At 36.5% G+C, this 20,308-nt stretch overlaps 1 protein-coding gene across 2 annotated transcripts in view; it reads right to left on the bottom strand.

Moving 5' to 3' along the window:
- Positions 1-2,858: 2,858 nt before the first annotated feature.
- adcy1b (adenylate cyclase 1b) overlaps positions 2,859-20,308 on the bottom strand; it is a 100,338-nt gene continuing 82,888 nt past the window's right edge. The window contains exons 7-21 of one of the 2 annotated variants that reach the window (XM_051697471.1): positions 18,444-18,602; positions 17,564-17,705; positions 16,980-17,135; positions 13,789-13,983; positions 11,499-11,596; positions 11,298-11,382; positions 10,177-10,266; positions 9,523-9,782; positions 8,607-8,736; positions 8,352-8,468; positions 6,377-6,523; positions 6,053-6,151; positions 5,854-5,968; positions 5,034-5,158; positions 2,859-4,847 (exon numbers count right to left, since the gene is read on the bottom strand). In XM_051697471.1, the coding sequence (XP_051553431.1) occupies positions 4,509-4,847; positions 5,034-5,158; positions 5,854-5,968; positions 6,053-6,151; positions 6,377-6,523; positions 8,352-8,468; positions 8,607-8,736; positions 9,523-9,782; positions 10,177-10,266; positions 11,298-11,382; positions 11,499-11,596; positions 13,789-13,983; positions 16,980-17,135; positions 17,564-17,705; positions 18,444-18,602 (2,257 nt within the window). In that variant the 3' untranslated portion in view covers positions 2,859-4,508. The remainder of the gene's footprint in view (positions 4,848-5,033; positions 5,159-5,853; positions 5,969-6,052; positions 6,152-6,376; positions 6,524-8,351; positions 8,469-8,606; positions 8,737-9,522; positions 9,783-10,176; positions 10,267-11,297; positions 11,383-11,498; positions 11,597-13,788; positions 13,984-16,979; positions 17,136-17,563; positions 17,706-18,443; positions 18,603-20,308) is intronic. The other variant, XM_051697470.1, reaches the window with a different exon arrangement.

The following is a 20,308-nucleotide window of genomic DNA, read 5'->3' as shown; positions in this document are numbered from 1 at the left end:
GGGTGTGTGACACAGATCTCTCTTGGACAGGTTGTTGCCCTCCATGTCAATAAATGGTCACTGTACCCTGATGTCCCCGTAAACCTGTCTTAATTCGACCTCATTCACATTAAACCACACATCAATATCACCTTAAACACGTATCACTCATTTATAAACAGTCTGCAGTCTGCAAACACAGTATGAAACAAAAGATACACAGTTTCGATCTTTCATTTTCCTGTAATGTGTCATCTGCATTTACACAACAAGAGTTTAAATATAAAGATGTGAAATGTTCATATTATGTGAATATTATTATCACACTTGTGGTCTCATTAATGACATAATTGTGTCAATCGTTACACTTCAGATTATTATTTCATACAGTATAATTGGCACATGTTCAGCATGGATTCAGCATGTCAAGTTTTATCCATGGAAATCACTCTACATCTTTATAAATTATAATCATGTTTAAATCTATATCAATATGACTAAATGTCAGATTAGTTTATAGCGTTACATTCTAACATGTGTAGAACAGTATGTCAGTCCCATCGCAGCATAATGATGCTTTTATTACAACTGCAGTAAGTGACCTGATTTCAGTTTGACACCCAAACACAAATACCTTCCCAAATTATTAATTTGAGCATTTTAATAAATTAAATTATTCTAGTAAAATTTAATATTGTAAATATGTTTCACATTTTTATACTCTTTGTATTGAATTTATTGTTTTTAAACGAGGATATAATTTTATGTTTAAATGTTTGGAACAAACATCATGCAAAAAACCTCAATGAAATGAAAACATTCTGAATGCTCTATACTGTATTTATATCCTGAAAATCAATGCACTTGCTGTGCACTAAGGCTTTGGAAACATTCTATTACTTAATTTTTATTGTATTATTATTATCATCATCATTTTCTGAGTACAGCCATGAATGTGTCAAAGATGCACATTGAAAAATTAGAGACCCTTTCATTTTGAATTCTGCAGTGCATTGATTTTAACAGTCTAAACTTCATGAATTGTCAAGAAAAACAAGAAATTATTACACAGAGAAAGATATACAGTTGAAGTCAGAAGTTTACATACACTTAGGTTGAAGTCATTAAAACTAATTTTTTTAACCACGCCACAGATTTCATATTAGCAAACTATAGTTTTGGCAAGTTGTTTAGGACATCTACTTTGTGCAAGACATGAGTAATTTTTCCAACTATTTTTTACAGACATATTGTTTCACTTTTAATTGACTATATCACAGTTTCACATACAAGTTAACTGTGCCTTTAAGCAGCTTGGAAAATTCCAGAAAATGATGTCAAGCCTTTAGACAATTAACCAATTAGCTTCTGATAGGAGGTGTCCTGAATTGGAGGTGTACCTGTGGATGTCTTTTAATGCCCCCCTTCAAACTCAGTGCCTCTTTGCTTGACATCATGGGAAAATCAAAAGAAATCAGCCAAGACCTCAGAAAAAAAATTGTGGACCTCCACATGTCTGGTTCATCCTTGGGAGCAATTTCTAAATGCCTGAAGGTACCACTTGTACAAACAATAGTATGCAAGTATAAACACCATGGGACCATGCAGCCATCATACTGCTCAGGAAGGAGACGCATTCTGTCTCCTAGAGATGAACGTAGTTTGGTGCAAAAAGTGCAAATCAATTCCAGAACAACAGCAAAGTACCTTGTGAAGATGCTGGAGGAAACAGATAGACAAGTATCTATATCCACAGTAAAACGAGTCCTATATCGACATAACCTGAAAGGCTGCTCAGCAAGGAAGCCAATGCTCCAAAACCACCATAAAAAAGCCAGACGACAGTTTGCAAGTGTACATAGGGACAAAAATCATAATTTTGGGGGAATTTCCTCTGGTCTGATGAAACAAATATTTAACTTTTTGGCCATAATGACCATTGTTATGTTTGGAGGAAAACCTGAAGCCGTGAAGCATGGGGGTGGCAGCATCATGTTGTGGTGGTGCTTTGCTGCAGGAGGGACTGGTGCACTTCACAAAATAGATGGCATCATGAGGAAGGAAATATATGTGGATATATATTTAAGCAACATCAAGACATAAGCCATGAAGTGTCTTCCAAATGGACAGTGACCCCAAGCATACCTCCAAAGTTGTGGAAAAATTGCTTAAAGACAACAAAGTCAAGGTACTGGAGTGGCCATCACAAAGCCCTGACCTCAATCTGATCAAATTTGTGGGCAGAACTGAAAAAGTGTGTGCAAGCAAGGAGGCCTACAAACCTGACTCAGTTACATCAGTTCTGTCCGGAGGAATGGGCCAAAATTCCAGCAACTTATTGTGAGAAGCTTGTGGAAGGCTACAAAAAACATTTGACCCAAGTTAAACAATTGAAAGGCAATGCTACCAAAGACTAACAAAGTGTATGTAAACTTCTGACCCACTGGGAATGTGATGAAAGAAATAAAAGCTGAAAGAAATCATTCTCTCTACTATTATTCTGACATTTCAAATTCTTAAAATAAAGTAGTGATCCTAACTGACCTAAAACAGGGAATGTTTTCTATGATTACATGTCAGGAATTGTGAAAAACTGAGTTTAAATGTATTTGGCTAAGGTGTATGTAAACCTCTGACTTCCACTGTAAGTAGAGTGTAAAATGAGAACAGTGACACCTGAGCAATACTTGAAAGCTGAAAGCAACCTTTAAAGTTTTAAAGATTGTACAGATATCATTAAAGGAATATTCTGGATTCAATACAAGTTAAGATCAATTGACAGCATTTGTAACAATATTGATTACCACAAAAATCTATTTAGACTCATCCCTCCTTTTCTTTAACAAAAGCAAAAATCAATGTTACATTGAGGCACTTACAATTGAAGTGAATGTGGCAAATTTTTCAAAGGTATTAAAGGAGAAATGTAAAGCTTATAATTTTATAAAAGCTCTTACATTAATTCGTCTGTTAAAACTTGTGTTATTTGAGCAGTAAAGTTGTCTAAAATGTCGTTTTTACGGTTTACAGCATCGTCATGGCAACAAAGTTGTATAACTGCATATATCTTAACTCAGAAAAGGTTAGTAAGTGATTTTATCACACTAAAATTATGTTAACATGCATATTGTTTACGTCTTGTGGCTATACTTCTGAAACAGTGAGTATTTTAACTTTTATGTATTGGCCCCCATTCACTTCCATTGTAAGTGCCTCGCTGTAACCCAGATTTTTGTGACAATAAACATTATGCCACAAATGCTGTTGATTGAGCTTAACTTGTATTGAATCTGGAACATTCCTTTAATGTATGCGTTTCTTTCCACATCACTAATTCAAGCCCTGACTGAGCTGTTTTAAAGGTCTGATAAACCTTTGCTTATGTTTAATAAAAACAATTACAAATACACGTCATGTCTTACAAGTTCAAATCTAGTGCATTTGTTTAAATTCAGGCATATGCTTGTCCTATTGCCATTTCATTAAATATTATAAATGTATTACATGCAAACACTTCCCTCAAATGAGGAATATATAAAAAGTACACACATTTTTATTGTAAGAACATCTAATATTTACAGACTCAAATAAGATGTTGACTTTTGATGCATAAATATGATAAATGATGCCTTGAGAAAGATCAGTTTTGAGGCTTTTAAACATTCCTGCAGTGTAAGAGACAAGTCATCCTTTAAAGCGGATGTTTGCCGTCTTTCTATCCTGTGCTACCCTTTAATGGAGTACACATATGCATTTTGAATCTGTATATAGTGAGTGTGGTTTATAGTGTTTGGCATTTAAAGTCAACATGAAACCATCAGACTGAATGGTGAGAAGTAGGTGTTTAATGTGAGTTTGCAGTGGATTGTGGAGGACTGCTCCACTCCTGAAACACCTGGCACCCACTTTTGAGGAGGCTTTTTGACCGGTTTCATTTTTTGGGTGAACTATAAGCACTCCATACACGTACAAAGTGGACTAATTTAAAAAAATTGGTCTTGTTTTACAGAACTGCCCCCCCCCCATAATATTGCATATGTTTACAATCTTGATGATGAACAGACATTTTTTTATCCTGTCTTTGAAAACCTGTGATTCGGGCTCTGTTTGCTCTCTGTCCCTGCAAAACAGTGTTAGTTCATTCCATTAGATGGCAGCAACTTCCTTTCCATCACAATATACAGACCTGAAATGTAGGTGGCGCTCTAACGCAGCTGAGCACTCGCCATGGGCTCATCCATAGACATTCATTCTAGACTAGAAGCTCAATCTAGGTGTCGTTGGAAATGGGGAGCTCGCCTCAGATTTGGGCTGCGCGTCTGGGAGCTTCATGGATTCTCCCTGCAGTCGGCAAACCAAATATGTTTTCTGTATCATGTTAGTGCTTGATACTTTGATGTTTAGTGTCTCCTCTTTAAACTGCTATTGCAAGTCTTTCAGAGAAGCCAGAGCGTAGTGGGGGTTTGCTGGTTATTTTATTGAAAATAGTTTTTGATTTGTTTACGTCAGGTAATATTCAGATCTTTCCACTATACTTCCTCCATGTCCTCTTTGGTGTCGTCCTCTTCTCCGACAGTAGGCACATTGATAGCAGCTGCACTGTGACTGTGACTCCCACCAGCCCTTGCAGTGAGGCCTGAGGCGAGTGATGATGTGCTGCCAGTCTTGGTTTGTGTGCTGCTGGTGCGAGCGATGGCGTGAATGCGCCGCTCCAGACCGCCGGTGAGGTGTGGTGCTCTGTTCCCTGCATCCTGAGCTTTGCCCTCCAGGAAGTAGGTGAGCATCTGACCTTTGCCCTTCACACTGATGTTACCTCGACACACCAGATCATAGTTGTTCTGAAGCATCCGGTAGACATCCTCCGTCACCTGAGAAAATGCTAAAATGGTAAATATTTAAATGAAAAGCAGCCTTAATTGTCCTAAAATTGTCTCTTTTCTCTCTCTCTTTTGATTTTTGGAAGAAATGTGACCTGGACATGTTTTTCACAGGCTTTGTGAGATTCACCCATTAAAGATATATTGGATATCTCAGTTTCTGTCATGAACAAGTACCTGGATCTTCCCCGGTACTCCAGTGCTGTCCATGCGACTGGCGACGTTTACAGTGTTCCCCCAAATGTCATACTGTGGCCTCCGAGCACCAATCACCCCTGCGACTACTGGACCTACATTAATACCTAATTATGCAACAGAAAATATGAACAGGTGTTTTCTACCTTTATCTGTGAATGAAGACATGAAAATATCCAGCCAGAAGAAAAGTTTGTGATCCTTTCAAAAGTATCTTGATTAGTGGTCGACCAATATATTGGTTTTACGGATTAATCGGTGTCGATAGCTACTTTTGTAACTATCGGTTATCGGCAGAAATTGATACGGATAGTTCACTGGTTTTTTGTTTTTTCCCCATGGGCAGTGGCCATTTTGGTTTTGTTTATGGTTAAAAGTCCTGTGTTATACACCAAATAATAATTTCTTTCTGGTTATGATTGGGATGTTGGTTGCACAATAAACTGCATTTGGGAATTCACTCAATTTTGACTCTTGTAAAGTTAGTTATCGTATCGGCAAAATCCAATATCCGTCAACCTCTAATCTTGATTTTTTTGTAAACTGCTAAATAAATAAGATTTCAGAGACCTCAAGACAAAAGTGATTGATTTTCTTGGAAATTGATTTGTTTTGTGTATTTGGTCAATGTTGTGTCTTTAGTATTACCATGCAAGCAGAAGTATAAAAAAATGATGGGACAAACTACTTAATTCATCTGTTAAAGAAAATGGATTGGAAGATGTGCATTTAATGGAGGAATTCTTTATAAGCACAACACATCACAGTTTTTTTAAAGATATGGTGTGTTTCCACAACTTACCCACTCTCAAGACAAAATCATTATATGACTGATAGTTGATTTCATCAAGGACATCAAACATTTCAATGGCAAAATCTGCTATGGTGCTCAAGTGGGTTGCATTGGATTTCTTTGCCTATAAAGTGAACAGTTACACATTTTTTTTTTACATTTTGAACATGTACTGTATTATATTTACTGTATAAACTATTATAATGACCTTGGTTCCAATGGTAGGCACCAATCCAACTGCTGCCATATATGTGCTGCCGATAGTTTTGATTTTCTCGATATCTTTGTAACATTCTTTGTCCATGAGCTGCAAAATAAAATAAAAAATGTAAACTAAAGTTTTAGCTTTTTAAAAAAATTCATGTCTTGGCACAATTTATATTTGCCTAGAAAGCAATGTCAAGCATTTAAACATAAGCTTTTAGACCAACATTTTTTTCAGGATTATGAGAAACAGAAATTTAGCCAAGCATGTTCAAACTTTTGACAGGTACTTATTATATTTTATAATAAAGGAAAGCAGGAAACTGACCTCGTCAAAGTCAGCGATGATCTCATTCAGCAGTCTCAAACACTCTACGCCCATGTTATTACCATCCAGCTCAATGTAGAAGTCATTAAAGTTTGGTATGGATGCAAACAGTACACCGACCTGAGCGTAGGACTGATAATAGAGATCCTGTGACAAAGAGAAATCAGTCAAACAGACTATGAGCACTGTTCTCATGTATTAGAATCAAATACCACTTTGATATGACCAGTCTTGCTGACCACCAGCACATAGTGGAGGGAATTCACTAAGATTTAATAGAGCGCACCAGTGTCGGTCTACTTTTTTGGCCGTCTTGGCCCTGTAGGTATTTTTCCCATTCATTTCTTCCTTAATTATTTCATAAAATCCTTCATAAAAGAGTTCTAAGCCATAAACCAAACCAACTTGCTCTGAGGTGAATCACAACATTACAAACTTTGATTTGAAGCTAAAAACATTTTTGAAAATCGAACAAAATACAAAACTACAAGACTGTGTACTTAACCTCTTTCATGAGGGAATAAACAACAAACCCATGAAGCATTCTGAATGGTGTAATCAAAATCAAAACAATGGAAAAATATTGATACTATTGGACTATTAATTTAAAATCATTGATTATAAGTGTATAAACAATATATTTGAAGTTTACTGTAAAATATATACAATTACATAAGTAGAGTGTAGGGAGAGCGACCCAATTATGTCATTTACAGTGCATATTGGGAGTGGACGATCACTGCAGAACTCTTGACATGGTTTGTTAGCAGCGATTCTCTGATTGGTGGATCTTTCTCTTCAGGATCATGGGTAGTGTAGTTCTAGTGTAATTCCACTATCTTTATTTTTTATTAACTTAAAATAACACAGACTGATGGCCTCAAAAGTAGCTTCTACCATCGATTAACAACCTCGGAGCTCATGGTAGGTCTGTCTTTAAAAGATTATAAATTTGCCTGCTGAGAAAAGTAATGACATTTTTACTCCCGAAACGAGACTGTTGCGCTCTATTGCACTCATTTATAGTTTTCCGATTATATCTAGCATACTTTACTGTGATTCTGGCTACTTTGTATTTACACTACACTGCGCATGAGGATAAAATGCCCAGTTATAATGCTCTTCTCTATTATTTGATGAATTACTATAAAATATTGTGAAATTCAGTTTACTGCCTGCTTTCTATGGGTGTTAATAATACAGTTTTAATTGTGGTGGGCAAATAATGCAGACTTTTGTGAATAAAGTGTTTTTGTGCCACCCGACCTCATGAAAAGTTGTCAAAATCGGGGCCTGGGTAGCTCAGCGAGTATTGACGATGACTACCACCCCTGGAGTCACGAGTTCGAATCCAGGGCGTGCTGAGTGACTCCAGCCAGGTCTCCTAAGCAACCAAATTGACCCGGTTGCCAGGGAGGGTAGAGTCACTTCCTCGAGGTCGCAATAATGTGTGGTTCTCGCTCTCGGTGGGGCACATGGTGAGTTGTGCATATATGCAATGGAGAATAGCGTGGGCCTCCACACGCGCTACGTCTCTACGGTAACGTGCTCAACAAGCCACATGATAAGATACACGGAGGCAACTGAGATTCGTCCTCTGCAACCCAGATTGAGGTGAGTCACTACGCCACCATGAGGACTTAAGAGCGCATTGGAATTGGGCATTCCAAATAAATAAATAAAAAAAAAAAAAAAAAAAGTTGTCAAAATCGTATGAAATCGTTTGTATGAATTTGCACGAATTGTAGACGTGCAAATCCCCTGGATGTGTAATGCGCAAGTTACAAAAGTTCCGCGTGACAGACGTTTGTATGCTGATAGCATAGCTATGCCAGTCCAGCAGGTCATATTTGAAAAACAAAAACAAAGACAGAGCTGTTTTAAATAGTATGCTTTCTATTGATTTTCTTTCAGTAACGTTGTGCTGATGTAGGTAAATAGATCATCCTTATACATGTCCTGTGTGAGATCTCACCATATTCCTGGGGTTTGACAGTAAGAAGTGTTGTGCCACGTGCACAGGCAGCAAATTAAAGAGAATTCTCTTGTTGTCCAATTTCACTTTCTCCATGCCGTCTCTCTCCTCCTCTGCCTAAACACATGATGGAACACGTTCATAGTGAATGTGGTGAGCTCCACCCGAGCACCTCCACATTTTTACAAGTGGTCAATTTCCTCCACTAATACAATCTGTGTCTGTCCTAGGGTAATTGAAGTTGTCTTCGTGTACCTGTGTGGCCCAGAGGAAGTCGAGGCGAAGTTTAAGATCCAGCTGTCTGGAGTGCAGGGCCAGTGCGGTGGAGAAAAGTAGTAGAGACAGGATGGGCTCCAAACTGCGAACACTGATCGAGCCAGACCTGCTCTCCACAAATACAAAACCATCCACTTCATTAGTAACATTAGACACTTCACAAGAGAAAATCATTAAAAATTACAACTGAAAAAATGTGAGTGGTGCTTGACTGTGCAAAACATGCTACAATGATATTAAGGTGTTTTGGATGTTTGCCAGGATACTGTAATGCTGTTGCTAAGGTGTTCTGACTGGTTGCTAGGGTATTCTGGGTGGTTGCTCACTTGCTCATGTCAAAAAAGCCTGCCATCAATTCTCACCTGTTTTTCTTCCACCAGGCAAGGACCGTAAGTGTCATCACGTAGAACAGTACCAGCACACCTCTCCTCAACAAGCTACATAAGATGCATTTAAGATGCATCAATTCTATTTGCCTTTGATTCTTAATTAGTTAATGGTTTAATTTAGTGTGTTTTGTAGCAAGGCGCATTTAATTTATTTTGAACGTTTGGTGTACTTTTAGGTATTAGCACATCTAAAAAAGCTGTGAATTGTCCTTCAGATGGCAACAAAAGAACACGCACTCATTTTATCAGCATTTTATGTAATTAGGTTATAGTGACAATTGATTGAAATAACTGAAATGTTTGTCTCCTTACATATCAGTTATATACTTCATCCTGGGGCAAAATGTGATTTGAGGAATCATTCATGCCTCAAACAGTGCTGGATGGGTTACATGTTGAAAGAGCTAATCCCATGTATGAGCAACACTAAATATTATATTTCTCTCCTCAAAAATGCTAATAATTTGGCCAGTTTGCAAGAATCTAGTGTGAAAAATGTCCCATACCCTTCAGTGTGTCTGAATCCGCTCAGCTCCAGTATGGTAACGTACAGCACCACCAGCACTAATAATAAAACAATTTTGGGCACCCAGGACACTCGAAGGAACAGCGCCATGGTCAGCGTGCCCACCATGCAGGATATGAAGGCGTACTGCGCTCCCTCACATGGAAGCTCGGCCATGGTGTGGTTCATCCCGCTGACTGCGTCAATGATCACGATGGAGCGGGTGGAATTGGTGGGCCAAAGCCACGGCATGCAGCCCACCTGAAAGAGGCAAAAGGAAATTTTTTCCTGTCCTGAATATGACACAGAGCTGCTTAATAAACACAAAATGCATGTCTACTATGTTTTAGTTGACTAAAACAATAAAATAATGCTCAGCACAGTATGTGTTCTGTTCTGTTAAACTGACTAACAAACACAGAGTTTGGTGTTAGCATGTTGCTAAGCTAACAATGTGATGGGGAGAATGGAGCACAAACTAACACAGGGCTAGTTGTAACACACAATTTAAAAGTTGCCACACACACTGTTATGACGAAACTTTTTGTGTACTCGATGCCATATCAACACTGAGATAATGAGCCCACGCCATAGCTTTAGTAATAGGCACAGTGAGATGTGCACATGATGGACTGTAAAAATTGTGAATATTTACCACACAGGCTTGAGCCACAGCATATATTAAGAGCACTATAAACACACACAGAACTGTGCGGATCTGTATGGTGAGGCACCCTGGAAAACACTGAGAGAGAGAGAGTTACAGCATGGGCAAACGTTCAGCCTGGTCTCATGAACATTACGTGACCGTGGCAACATTTTTGCAAAAATGTGCTTCATTACAGATTTGGCTGCAGTTAACCAGTGAAAAATGGGGGGGGGGGGGGAGACCACAAGCAAGTAAAATGGTGTCGTAGTCAGACAAGGTTTTTAATGTGAATATTAAATGGAGTTTTAAATGAGTAAATCATTTCTCCCTAACCTAAAACTTTTACCTAAACCTTAGGAATAGTTATATAAATTCAAATGAGAGTTACAAAAAACAAACATCCTTACCCTAAACTCTTAAACCTAACCAATAGTGTCCAAAAACAAAATGAGAACTGAAAAGCACATTTTCCAAAGCGGGTGTCAGTTTGCGTGCTTGACTGGACTTGAACAACAGTGCGTTTTAATCACTATCACAAAAATCATAAGTAAAACAATTTTTGTGAAAGTGAATAAAACGCATAGTTGTAGCGCCTCTAGTGTTAATTTCATCAGGAAACTGCAGCTAAATCTAGAACGCGGCACATAAAAGTCTGTTTGCAAAAATTTTGTTATAGTAACGTTTATTCTATGAGACTAGGTTGCAAAGGTGAAGAGGTGAATTTTGCAAGGAGAGAATTTAGAATTTTTAATGATAATATTAACTTTTTAATTTAATGATACATGAAATATTAAATAAATTGTAAGTATTATAAAATTATTCAAATTCTAAATATTATACGTATTTAAATAGTTACAAATTGTAAATATAAAATATTAATAATTTGTATAGTCATATTATAATACTAAATAATATTGTTAAATATTTACATATTTATATTTTAAATATTCCATAATATACATTTAATAGAATTCAACATTACAATATTTATATTAATATTTTCAACAATTATAAATATTAAATAATGGCTCCAAATTAATATTTGAAATAGCTAAATTTGGTATCTTCAGAAAACAGTTCATGACTTAAAGATTATGAATTTTAAAACATTCAATTCAGTTAATTACCTGAACTCTAGTGATGTGCAGATACATGGTACATGCAACTAGAAAACAGATGCAGAAAACTAACAACGTCAGCACGACAGTCCCCCTGAGAAAACAACATAAAACAATGAAAAGAAACATCCAGAATCAATTCCAAATAAAACGATCAATCACATGAAATATAGTTAAAATGTTTTGTGAGTGCTGAGGCTGTTTACGTACTGTGGTATGAGGAGTAGATAGATGATGCCGAACAGAGCAGCGAGAATGAGAGCCAGCACCACAGCACCAGTGAAATACTCATCATTCAGCTGATGATACTACAGGCGACAGACCAATCATAACATAACACACAATATAAAACTGCTGAAACTGTGACACAACCCAGACTGAGATTGAAAGTTTAAAGGACTAATTTACCCTAAAATTTCAATTATGTAATTGTTTATTCACTTTCATGTCATTCCAAAACTGTTTGCGGTCATTTTTTTCAGTGGAACACAAAAGGATAATTGTTTTAAAGGAATAGTTCACCTAAAATTTAAATTCTCATGATTTACTCACTTTCATGCCATCCCAGATTTGTATGACCTTCTTTCTTCTGCACAACACAAAGATTTTTAGAAGAAAATCTCAGCTGTGTAGATCCATAAAATGAAAGTGAATGGTGACTAGAATTTTGAAGCTCCAAAAATTACATAAAGGAAACACAGAAGTAATCCATAAGACTTAAGACTTAAATTTAAGACCTTCTTTTACTCTAAATCTCCACTTTCACTTTTACATCTGGAAGTCACATGTGGTGCCTGTTTAATTTTACTTTCACATCTGAAAGTGAAAGTTAAAGTGAAGATTTATAATAAAAAAAGGGTTTAAATATTGTTCTGTTTCTCACCCACACCTATTATATTGCTTCTGAAGATATGGATTTAACCACTGGAGTCTTATGGATTACTTTTATGTTACCATTATGTGATTGTTGGAGCTACAAAGGTCTGATCACAATTCACTTGCATTGTATGGACCTACAGAGCTGAGATACTTTTCTAAAAATCTTAATTTGTGTTCTGCAGAAGAAAGAAAGTCACACACATCTGGGATGGTATGAGGGTGAGTAAATGATGAGAGAATTTTAATTTTTGGGTGAACTATCCCTTTAAGAGTCTTTACGCAGCTCTTTTTCCATTCAACAGTTTATATAGTGACCACATGTTTGGTGTCAATGATGTAAAACATAGCATATGGAAGTATATTAGTGACAAATGTCTTTGATACAAAAAGATTGAAAAATAAAAGAATTGCATTAACAGCGCTTGCATTTTTGTGGGCTGCAATTGAACATGGTATATATAGGCTGAGAATTGTACAACTGAAATCATTTTGCAAAACATCTGATCATAAAAAAATCATAATAAATATTCATCTTCCAAAGTTCAGTTCCAAAATATTAAATGTTTTATTTTTATTGTTGCATTTTTATTGATGATGCATTTTATGCAACATGCTTTTAAATGAAATATGCACAGCTTAAATATACAACCATGTTAAATAGCAGCCCCCACAAACGCAAGCACTGTTAATGAAATCCGTTTATTTTTAATTAGTGCAATTTAGCATGATTTTTGTATGAAAAGACATCTATAGCAGCTTGCACACTATTTACAATTTGAACATGGATGTGAATGACACTTCAGATGTCCGATGGGATTTTCATTGAATAACAACTCACACATATGGCTAGAATTTAGTGCACAGCTTGTACAGTATTTAACACATTTTTAATTTTAATTTTGGTCTTTTGATGAAAATGTCATTTATATTTAGTCAGTGTTTCATCATGTCATTTGTTCATTTTAGGCAATTTTACTTTGACTAAAATAGCAATTTAAGACAACAACAACAACAACATTTACTTCACGATAATGTTCAAAATGACAAATACACGTATCAAACTGTAACTAAACATATTTTCATTGCTGAAATATCTTGAAATATATAGAAACTACATACAATTATTTATACTTACATCAAACATACTAAAGATTAAACCACATGAAAAAACTGTCCTGAAAACCTGAGCACCTAAAATAATAGCATATAATATATATACTGAAGTATCAGCTACTTTTTAGATGTTAATCTGTAGTGAATTCCTCATGTTTAGACAGTATAAGGTATTTAACTTTACATGTAGCATGTTTTTAAGGAAACAGCATATTCATAACGTAAGTTACACATTCTGACTAGCGTGTAACTTTGTTGAAGTTCACCTGCTTGTTGGCTTCATTGTCTGTGCAGGTGTAAGTTGCAATATTATGTTTATGTTGTGGATATAGTGATTAATGTCACATATATATGATGTGTTTGAATGAGGTAATTAACCTATTAGTAAAGTTCACAGCTCTTTCAACACACTCTGACTGGATTATTTCGATACATTTTTTCTTAATTTTACGTCATATTTTCATCAACAGGAATGGCACATGGTGTGTACTTTGTGGTTGTTTCTCACCCTATGCTCACGCTCAGAGTCTTTATACATGAGCGTGAGGAAGTGCACGTCGGCCGTGTCGGACTCTGTCTGTCGCGCTTCGATCAGACGGCTGATGTAGCGGTTCACGCGTGTTCCTGGACTGCTCTGAGTGGCGTTCGCTGACATTGACGTTCGGTTCCTCAGCTTCTCTGGTGCGGAGCGAAGGACGCGTCTCTGCCAATCACAGATACAGATTCACATGTACACAAGCTCATTCAACAACAAGAGAACCAGTTCAATAATCAGTGATCACTGCTACTATACATGACACGTTAGATTCCGATATATATTTTATCTACAGTATAGGGGAGATCGGGGCTATTTGTCACACTTTTTACTCAAGTGAGTATTGCTCAGAGCATTTGACCAACGTAAGTTAATTGTTGTTGCTTTCCTCTCTGATAATGATATATTATAAGCTAAACTATTGAGTACACTTTCATTTCCTGCAAGTCACTTCCAAGTCAAATTTTGGTTTTAAAAATGGCCAAAAAGAAACTAATTTCTCTAAAAACTTAACCGTATGTTGTTGTTTTTTTGAGTGATGAAAGCTATTCCATGTACTATGTACTGATTATCATTGTCCCATGTCTGCCAAACATGTTAAGTGGTCCAAACATCATCTGCAACCTGAAACTGAACTTTTGGTCAGATTTTAGGAGTGAATGCACTTAGCTGCATAGAAAGCTATAGGAGGCACAATTGCTCCCTTGCTCCCTATTTAGTGAATGACTTAACCTCCAGTGTGCTGTCTGCCTTACTGGTCTCAGAACAGTTTGAAATGCACCTTATTTTCATCCTAACTCCATACAGAGCCTCTAAAAGCAATAGTTTTAAGAATTATGAATGAAAAATGCAAGTAAATATATAGGAAAGCATCTACTACTAATGTTAATGAATAGAACCATATTGTACAGTGATAACAAAATAAAATATAAAATGTATATTAAAATGAAGCGAAATGACCCACAGATGTGTTTATGTTGAAAGTTATTCAAAATAACCTGTTTTTTCAACTTTTGAGGGAATAATGTCCTAAAATCCACATATGTGGACATCATGTTTATCAGTGCACTGATGCGTGAAAAATTTATGGATTTTTTAAAGCAACATTTCAAACGAAACTAGAAATGCTACTCTTTACAACCAAAAAGGTTTAAATGAAAAACATAGTTTTTTTTTTTTACCAGAGGCACTTTATTTTAGTTCTGCGCCTGTAAAAGCACTTCACGGAAATCAACGTCATGCTGTTTTGTCACATGACGCGGTGCACCAGAAGTTTAATCCTTAAATGTCAGTGTAGAGTCATGTGAACAGTATTCAGTCTGTTTTAATTTATTTAAATTATGTGTTGCATATAGCGAAGCCAAAATACAACGTCCATACATATGGATGCAGGGTCGCACGAGGATACTGTAATCCTTGATCAATTTAAAGCATACTTAGTCAAGAAAATAATAATTTTCTTTAAAAAACAAAAATATTATGGTAATTCCAAACTTTCGAATGGCAGTTTACATTCTAACATTTATTGTTGGTTTTGAGTTTTCATTTAATATATAGATAAGATCCATTATTGGACTGCGTTTTTGCCTCTAAAGCATCTCTGATTTTACAAGAATTGTATTACATTTATTTTTTGTTATATCTGCTCTGTTGAAAATTAAAATGAGGGCAATAAATACAATTAGAATTTCCTTTCTTATTATCAAGTCATTTGCAATTAATTAGCAAAATCCCTAATTACCATATAAATTGGCTCAAAGTTTGTTGTTAGTAAAAATCTGTTACAACAATCCTAGATTAAGTAGTATTTACATCTAATTTAGATTTTATATAAAGCTCTAATAAATATTAGGAATAAAATTCAGCTTTTTTGGCATTAAAACATTTAGCATTTTTATTATATTTTTACTGGATATGCAAATGGTATTTAATTATTTTTGGGGGGGGGGGGGGATTTTTCCCCTTTTTCTCCCAATTTGGAATGCCCAATTCCCAATGCGCTCTAAGTCCTCGTGGTCGCATAGTGATAATTACCCCATGTGACTCTACCCTCCCTAGCAACCGGGCCAATTTGGTTGCTTAGGAGACCTGGCTGGAGTCACTCAGCACGCCCTGGGATTCGAACTAGCGAACTAGCGAACTCCAGGGGTGGTAGCCAGCGTATTTACCACTGAGCTACCCAGGCCCCGATATGCAAATTATATTAATGCAATTTGATCCCACTTTATATTAGGTGTCTTTAACTACTATGTACTTAAGCATTTGAGTTGTTGCTTTGTACTTAGATTTACAGTACCTGCATTTAATTACATTTGTAGTTAAACTGTTAACTTTACCCCTAAGCCTAACCCTAATCCAACCCTTACCCCTGCCCTAACCCCTAAACCTAGCCCAATCCTTACCCTAACCCCTAAACCTAGCCCAACCCTTACCCTTACCCTAACCTTACTCCTAACCCTCACTCAACCCATACCCCAATCCATAACCCTACTCCTAAACCTACCAGTACCTCAACCTCAGTGACAGCAAATGTGAATCTTGTGAGAATTTTACAGAACAACACGTAGTTGTTGAGAGTTCATGTTAAATTTGCTGTAAATTTGCCACTGATCATTTGAGCTTTATGGCAAACTTGCGGTAAATTGTCCATTGTTGCCAAAGGTTTGCTGCAGGTTCACCATTACCGGTGAAGAACTGAAAATTCTGGAAAACATCTGCAGCGAATCACAAGCTAATTTGCATGTGTAAATAATGTGTGGCAAATATGCGCCAAATTTGCGGCTAGTTTGCCAGAACTCTAGTTTTTTTTGTATGGGGTCAAACAGTAAATACATTATATTGTATGTATTTAATGTTAGTACATAGTACTTAAGGATACCTAATATAAAGTATAACCAGTAATTTCAATATTCATTAAAGTGTGTGTCATTATTTCACAGGCTGCATTAAAACACTTGTGTAATAATTTTACAAAAATACAGAATAAATGCTTGGGAACTGGAGCTTTGAGAAAATGGGTCAGTGTTCACTGTGAAGATCTCAAATCAATAAAAACAAAGAGAACATGCCAGAGATGTGTCCTGATTTTCACCACGCTTTGACACACAGGGTGTGAATGGAAACCCACTTTGGTGTGTGTGTGTGTGTTTGAGAGTGAAGTGTACCTTATCTCCATCTTCGAGGTTCATGACATTGGAGAATGGGATCTCAGCTTTAAACATCTTTCTGCAGTGCATAAGCTGTACCAGTAAATAACACACCGTCTTAAACTTCATCTTTTTTGCAGGTTTGATGTCTGATAGTATCAGACCCGGAAAAATCTAGATACACACAAAAAACAAACTGAATTAGAGCAAATTCATCCAATAAATCAGTCTATTCTGACTAAAGATGGCTGCTTAAAACGTTGTTGTATGCATTATGGGCTTATAAACATTTCAGAATATGTGATAATGTTAAAATCCTTATGAGATAATTTTAATCATGTTCAATAAGTAGATTATAATGCCATCATTCTGAACAAATCTTTGACACATTCAACACAACTTCACATTTACAATACAGTAATACAACAAATATCCAGTAGTATTGCTATAGTTTTAGACCTGCTGTCTTCTCCAGTTGCATGTCATGCTGTCTTCTAATTTTATGCATGTTTTTTACATAAAAAAATAATTATGTATGTCGTACTGTGTAGTCTTGTGATTGTGTGTTGTAATGATTAACAGTCGTAAATAATAACACACACCTTCCTGCGGTGAGATGGTACTATGAAGAAGGTCTCTATGTCATGTTTGAGCAGAAAGGAGTGTCTTTCTCGACCGTTTCCTGGTTCCACCTCATAATCTCCACTCAGACACTCCAGCGTTGAGCGTGTGATGTGAACTTTCCTGCAAACAAAGCCCCGCTTCATTAAGAGCCTCAACCAGTCAGATGAGAGGAATACATGACCACCATTAGGCCTGAAATCATACGCATGTCATGGCAAAAAGGGCTCAGAAAGTGAAGTTAGTTCTGAGAGAAGCTCTAGCAGCATTTCTTTACAGATGCCACTTGCTTTTTTGGTTCGTCAGAAACGACAGTCACAAATGTGTGACTTAAAGGTGCACTCAGTAATTTTTTTTAACGTTTTTTACGTTTTACTCCTAAAGAAATTAACTGTAATTTTGAAACATATGTATACAATTATGATGACTCACATGAGATGAGGACACTTGTCATATCAGTAACCTTATAAAAGCTGTTTTATTCTACACGTGGGGCCTGCCATGTTAGGATCACATGACCAGCCAAACACTACTTGATTTATTTCAGTAACCGGCATGTTATTGGACACTTTCACTCATGGATTAAATTAATCATGGCTGATTGTGAATAGTGAATTTCTACAATGGCATCTTTAACTGAAAACATTTGCATTTGAATGATGCTGCATCCACACCACTAAGTAAGACTCACATACCGAGTAAGTCCAAGACTACATTTTAAAAAGAATTACTGAGTGCCCCTTTAAGTGAAAAGATACTTTTTGGGGCCAGTGTATTTGAGTTAATTGATATGACAAGTTAGATAATTAAATAAGAGCTGGTAAAAGCATTCTATTGAGTTTGGTTGGGGAAAATACTCACCCGGGCAGTCCGCCTGCTTCCATCATATTGGCCAGCGTCACATCATTTGACCACACGTCATACTGCCACTTTCGTAGACCCAACACCCCACAGAGCACACGACCAGTGTGCAGTCCCACACGCATGTTCAGATCCACCTCTGTAGCTTCAGCCACTGACCTGTTCAGCAGGTCACAATGTCTTTAGGCATAATAAAATAAAACATAATTTCAATCATTAAAAGAGTGGACTATGATAAACATTGTCTGTTAGCAGAGATTTATGTTTTGTTGCATGTACAGTTAACAACTCAGACGGTTTGTGTGGATCTCTTGTATCTTCCACTGCTGAAATCGTATTTCTTTTCTCATTTTTTATTGAAGAGAGCACACTGACTTCTGTTCTGCATGATAAAAGGATAAAGCTGATCTTTTGCACAAACTCCATCACACACCAGATGGCAACATAGATTTTACTTGCATTCATTTTGCTATTACTATGACTCATATTTCCAGTTAGTGATTTGAAAAACCCTTAAGTACTAAACTTAAACAAGTTACAAGTACAAGTTACTAACAAAAAGTAGCTCACAACATTTAGATATTGTATTTAGATACAGAACAAGTGACCCTTTGCTATGCACTTCTGACCAATCCTGTGTTAACAACTGTTGCCCTGCCACCATCTGACATGCGATAGCTATTTTACAATGACAGCCTATGGGAGTAATGTGTGTTTGAGTACTTTTAAGCGGGATTTTATCAAATAATTAAAAAAAATTAAAACACGTTGTTGCAGGTCATTTGTAATAGTGACACGAGCTAGCCAGAGAGGATACCCGCAGGGTTTTTCTTTCTTTTTTCGAAATAATCTTTAAATAAATCTGGAGAAGAGCATGATTTGGATTAAACTGTGTCAGCCCTCATTCCCAAATGAACATATAACATCTGCAAAGACACCTACATTTACTCCATGGTAAACTAAAGCTAATAACTGAATGTTAATTCATATATGTATTGAAGTCATAGTAAAATCGATAGTAACTAAACAGTTCACAGCATCAAACTGAGTGTGTTATGAGACGTTATAAACAGCTCTGTTCACTTACGCTGATGTTATTAGATGTGTAGTTTAAGTTTTTCTCCTTTCAAGTGACTGTAATAATTGTAAAAATATTATCTATTCCGTTTATGAGAATATTTAGCCAAAAACCACGTCGTTCATGGCATTCTCCCATTCATTCCAATGGGGAGTTCTGCAGAGCTTGTCAGAACGCGCAACCGTAGCCAAGGTGGGCCGAGCTTAGCGAAGGGTCAATTGGATGATATTATTTAACCTAGAGCCACCCCACATCCTCATGCAGGTACATTATGGTTTGGCTTCCTTATCTGGTATGCATAATTTAATTTAAAACGACTGATCTCAGTTCAGGACACTCTGGGCTGTTATTAAAAGGTTACAATTTCAAAGCATGGAGTCATGTTACAAACAACATGTTGCTGATCTCAGTAAAGTTTGTCTGTGGGAGAAACGCCAAAAAAATTACATCTAGTAAGAAAGCGAATTAAGTTTTTATATTGAAACCTGTTTGTATCAAAAGAGTAACATCTCTAGTTTCATCCAATATGCCATTCGTATACTGCCAGCGATTTATCAATGACCTCTTGTAAGGAGAAAGAGCCTCACCACAGAAATCCTGTATTCACTGTGCATTAAAACATTGAGAATCAGTGGGTTCATCCAAAAGCTGAAAATGTTGCTTTCAGAGGCTTTATATGGAGTTAGGATGAAAATACGATTTTGAACCGTTCTGAGACCAGTGCAGTCACAGCACACTCGTGGTTAAATCAACCACTAAATAGGAAGCTAGGGAGCATCCTATAACT

Source organism: Myxocyprinus asiaticus, chromosome 5, assembly GCF_019703515.2.
Source record: "Myxocyprinus asiaticus isolate MX2 ecotype Aquarium Trade chromosome 5, UBuf_Myxa_2, whole genome shotgun sequence".
NCBI classification, from domain to species: Eukaryota; Metazoa; Chordata; class Actinopteri; order Cypriniformes; family Catostomidae; genus Myxocyprinus; species Myxocyprinus asiaticus.
Note: the sequence above shows the minus strand (reverse complement) of the source record. Positions and strands in the feature narration are given on the sequence as shown.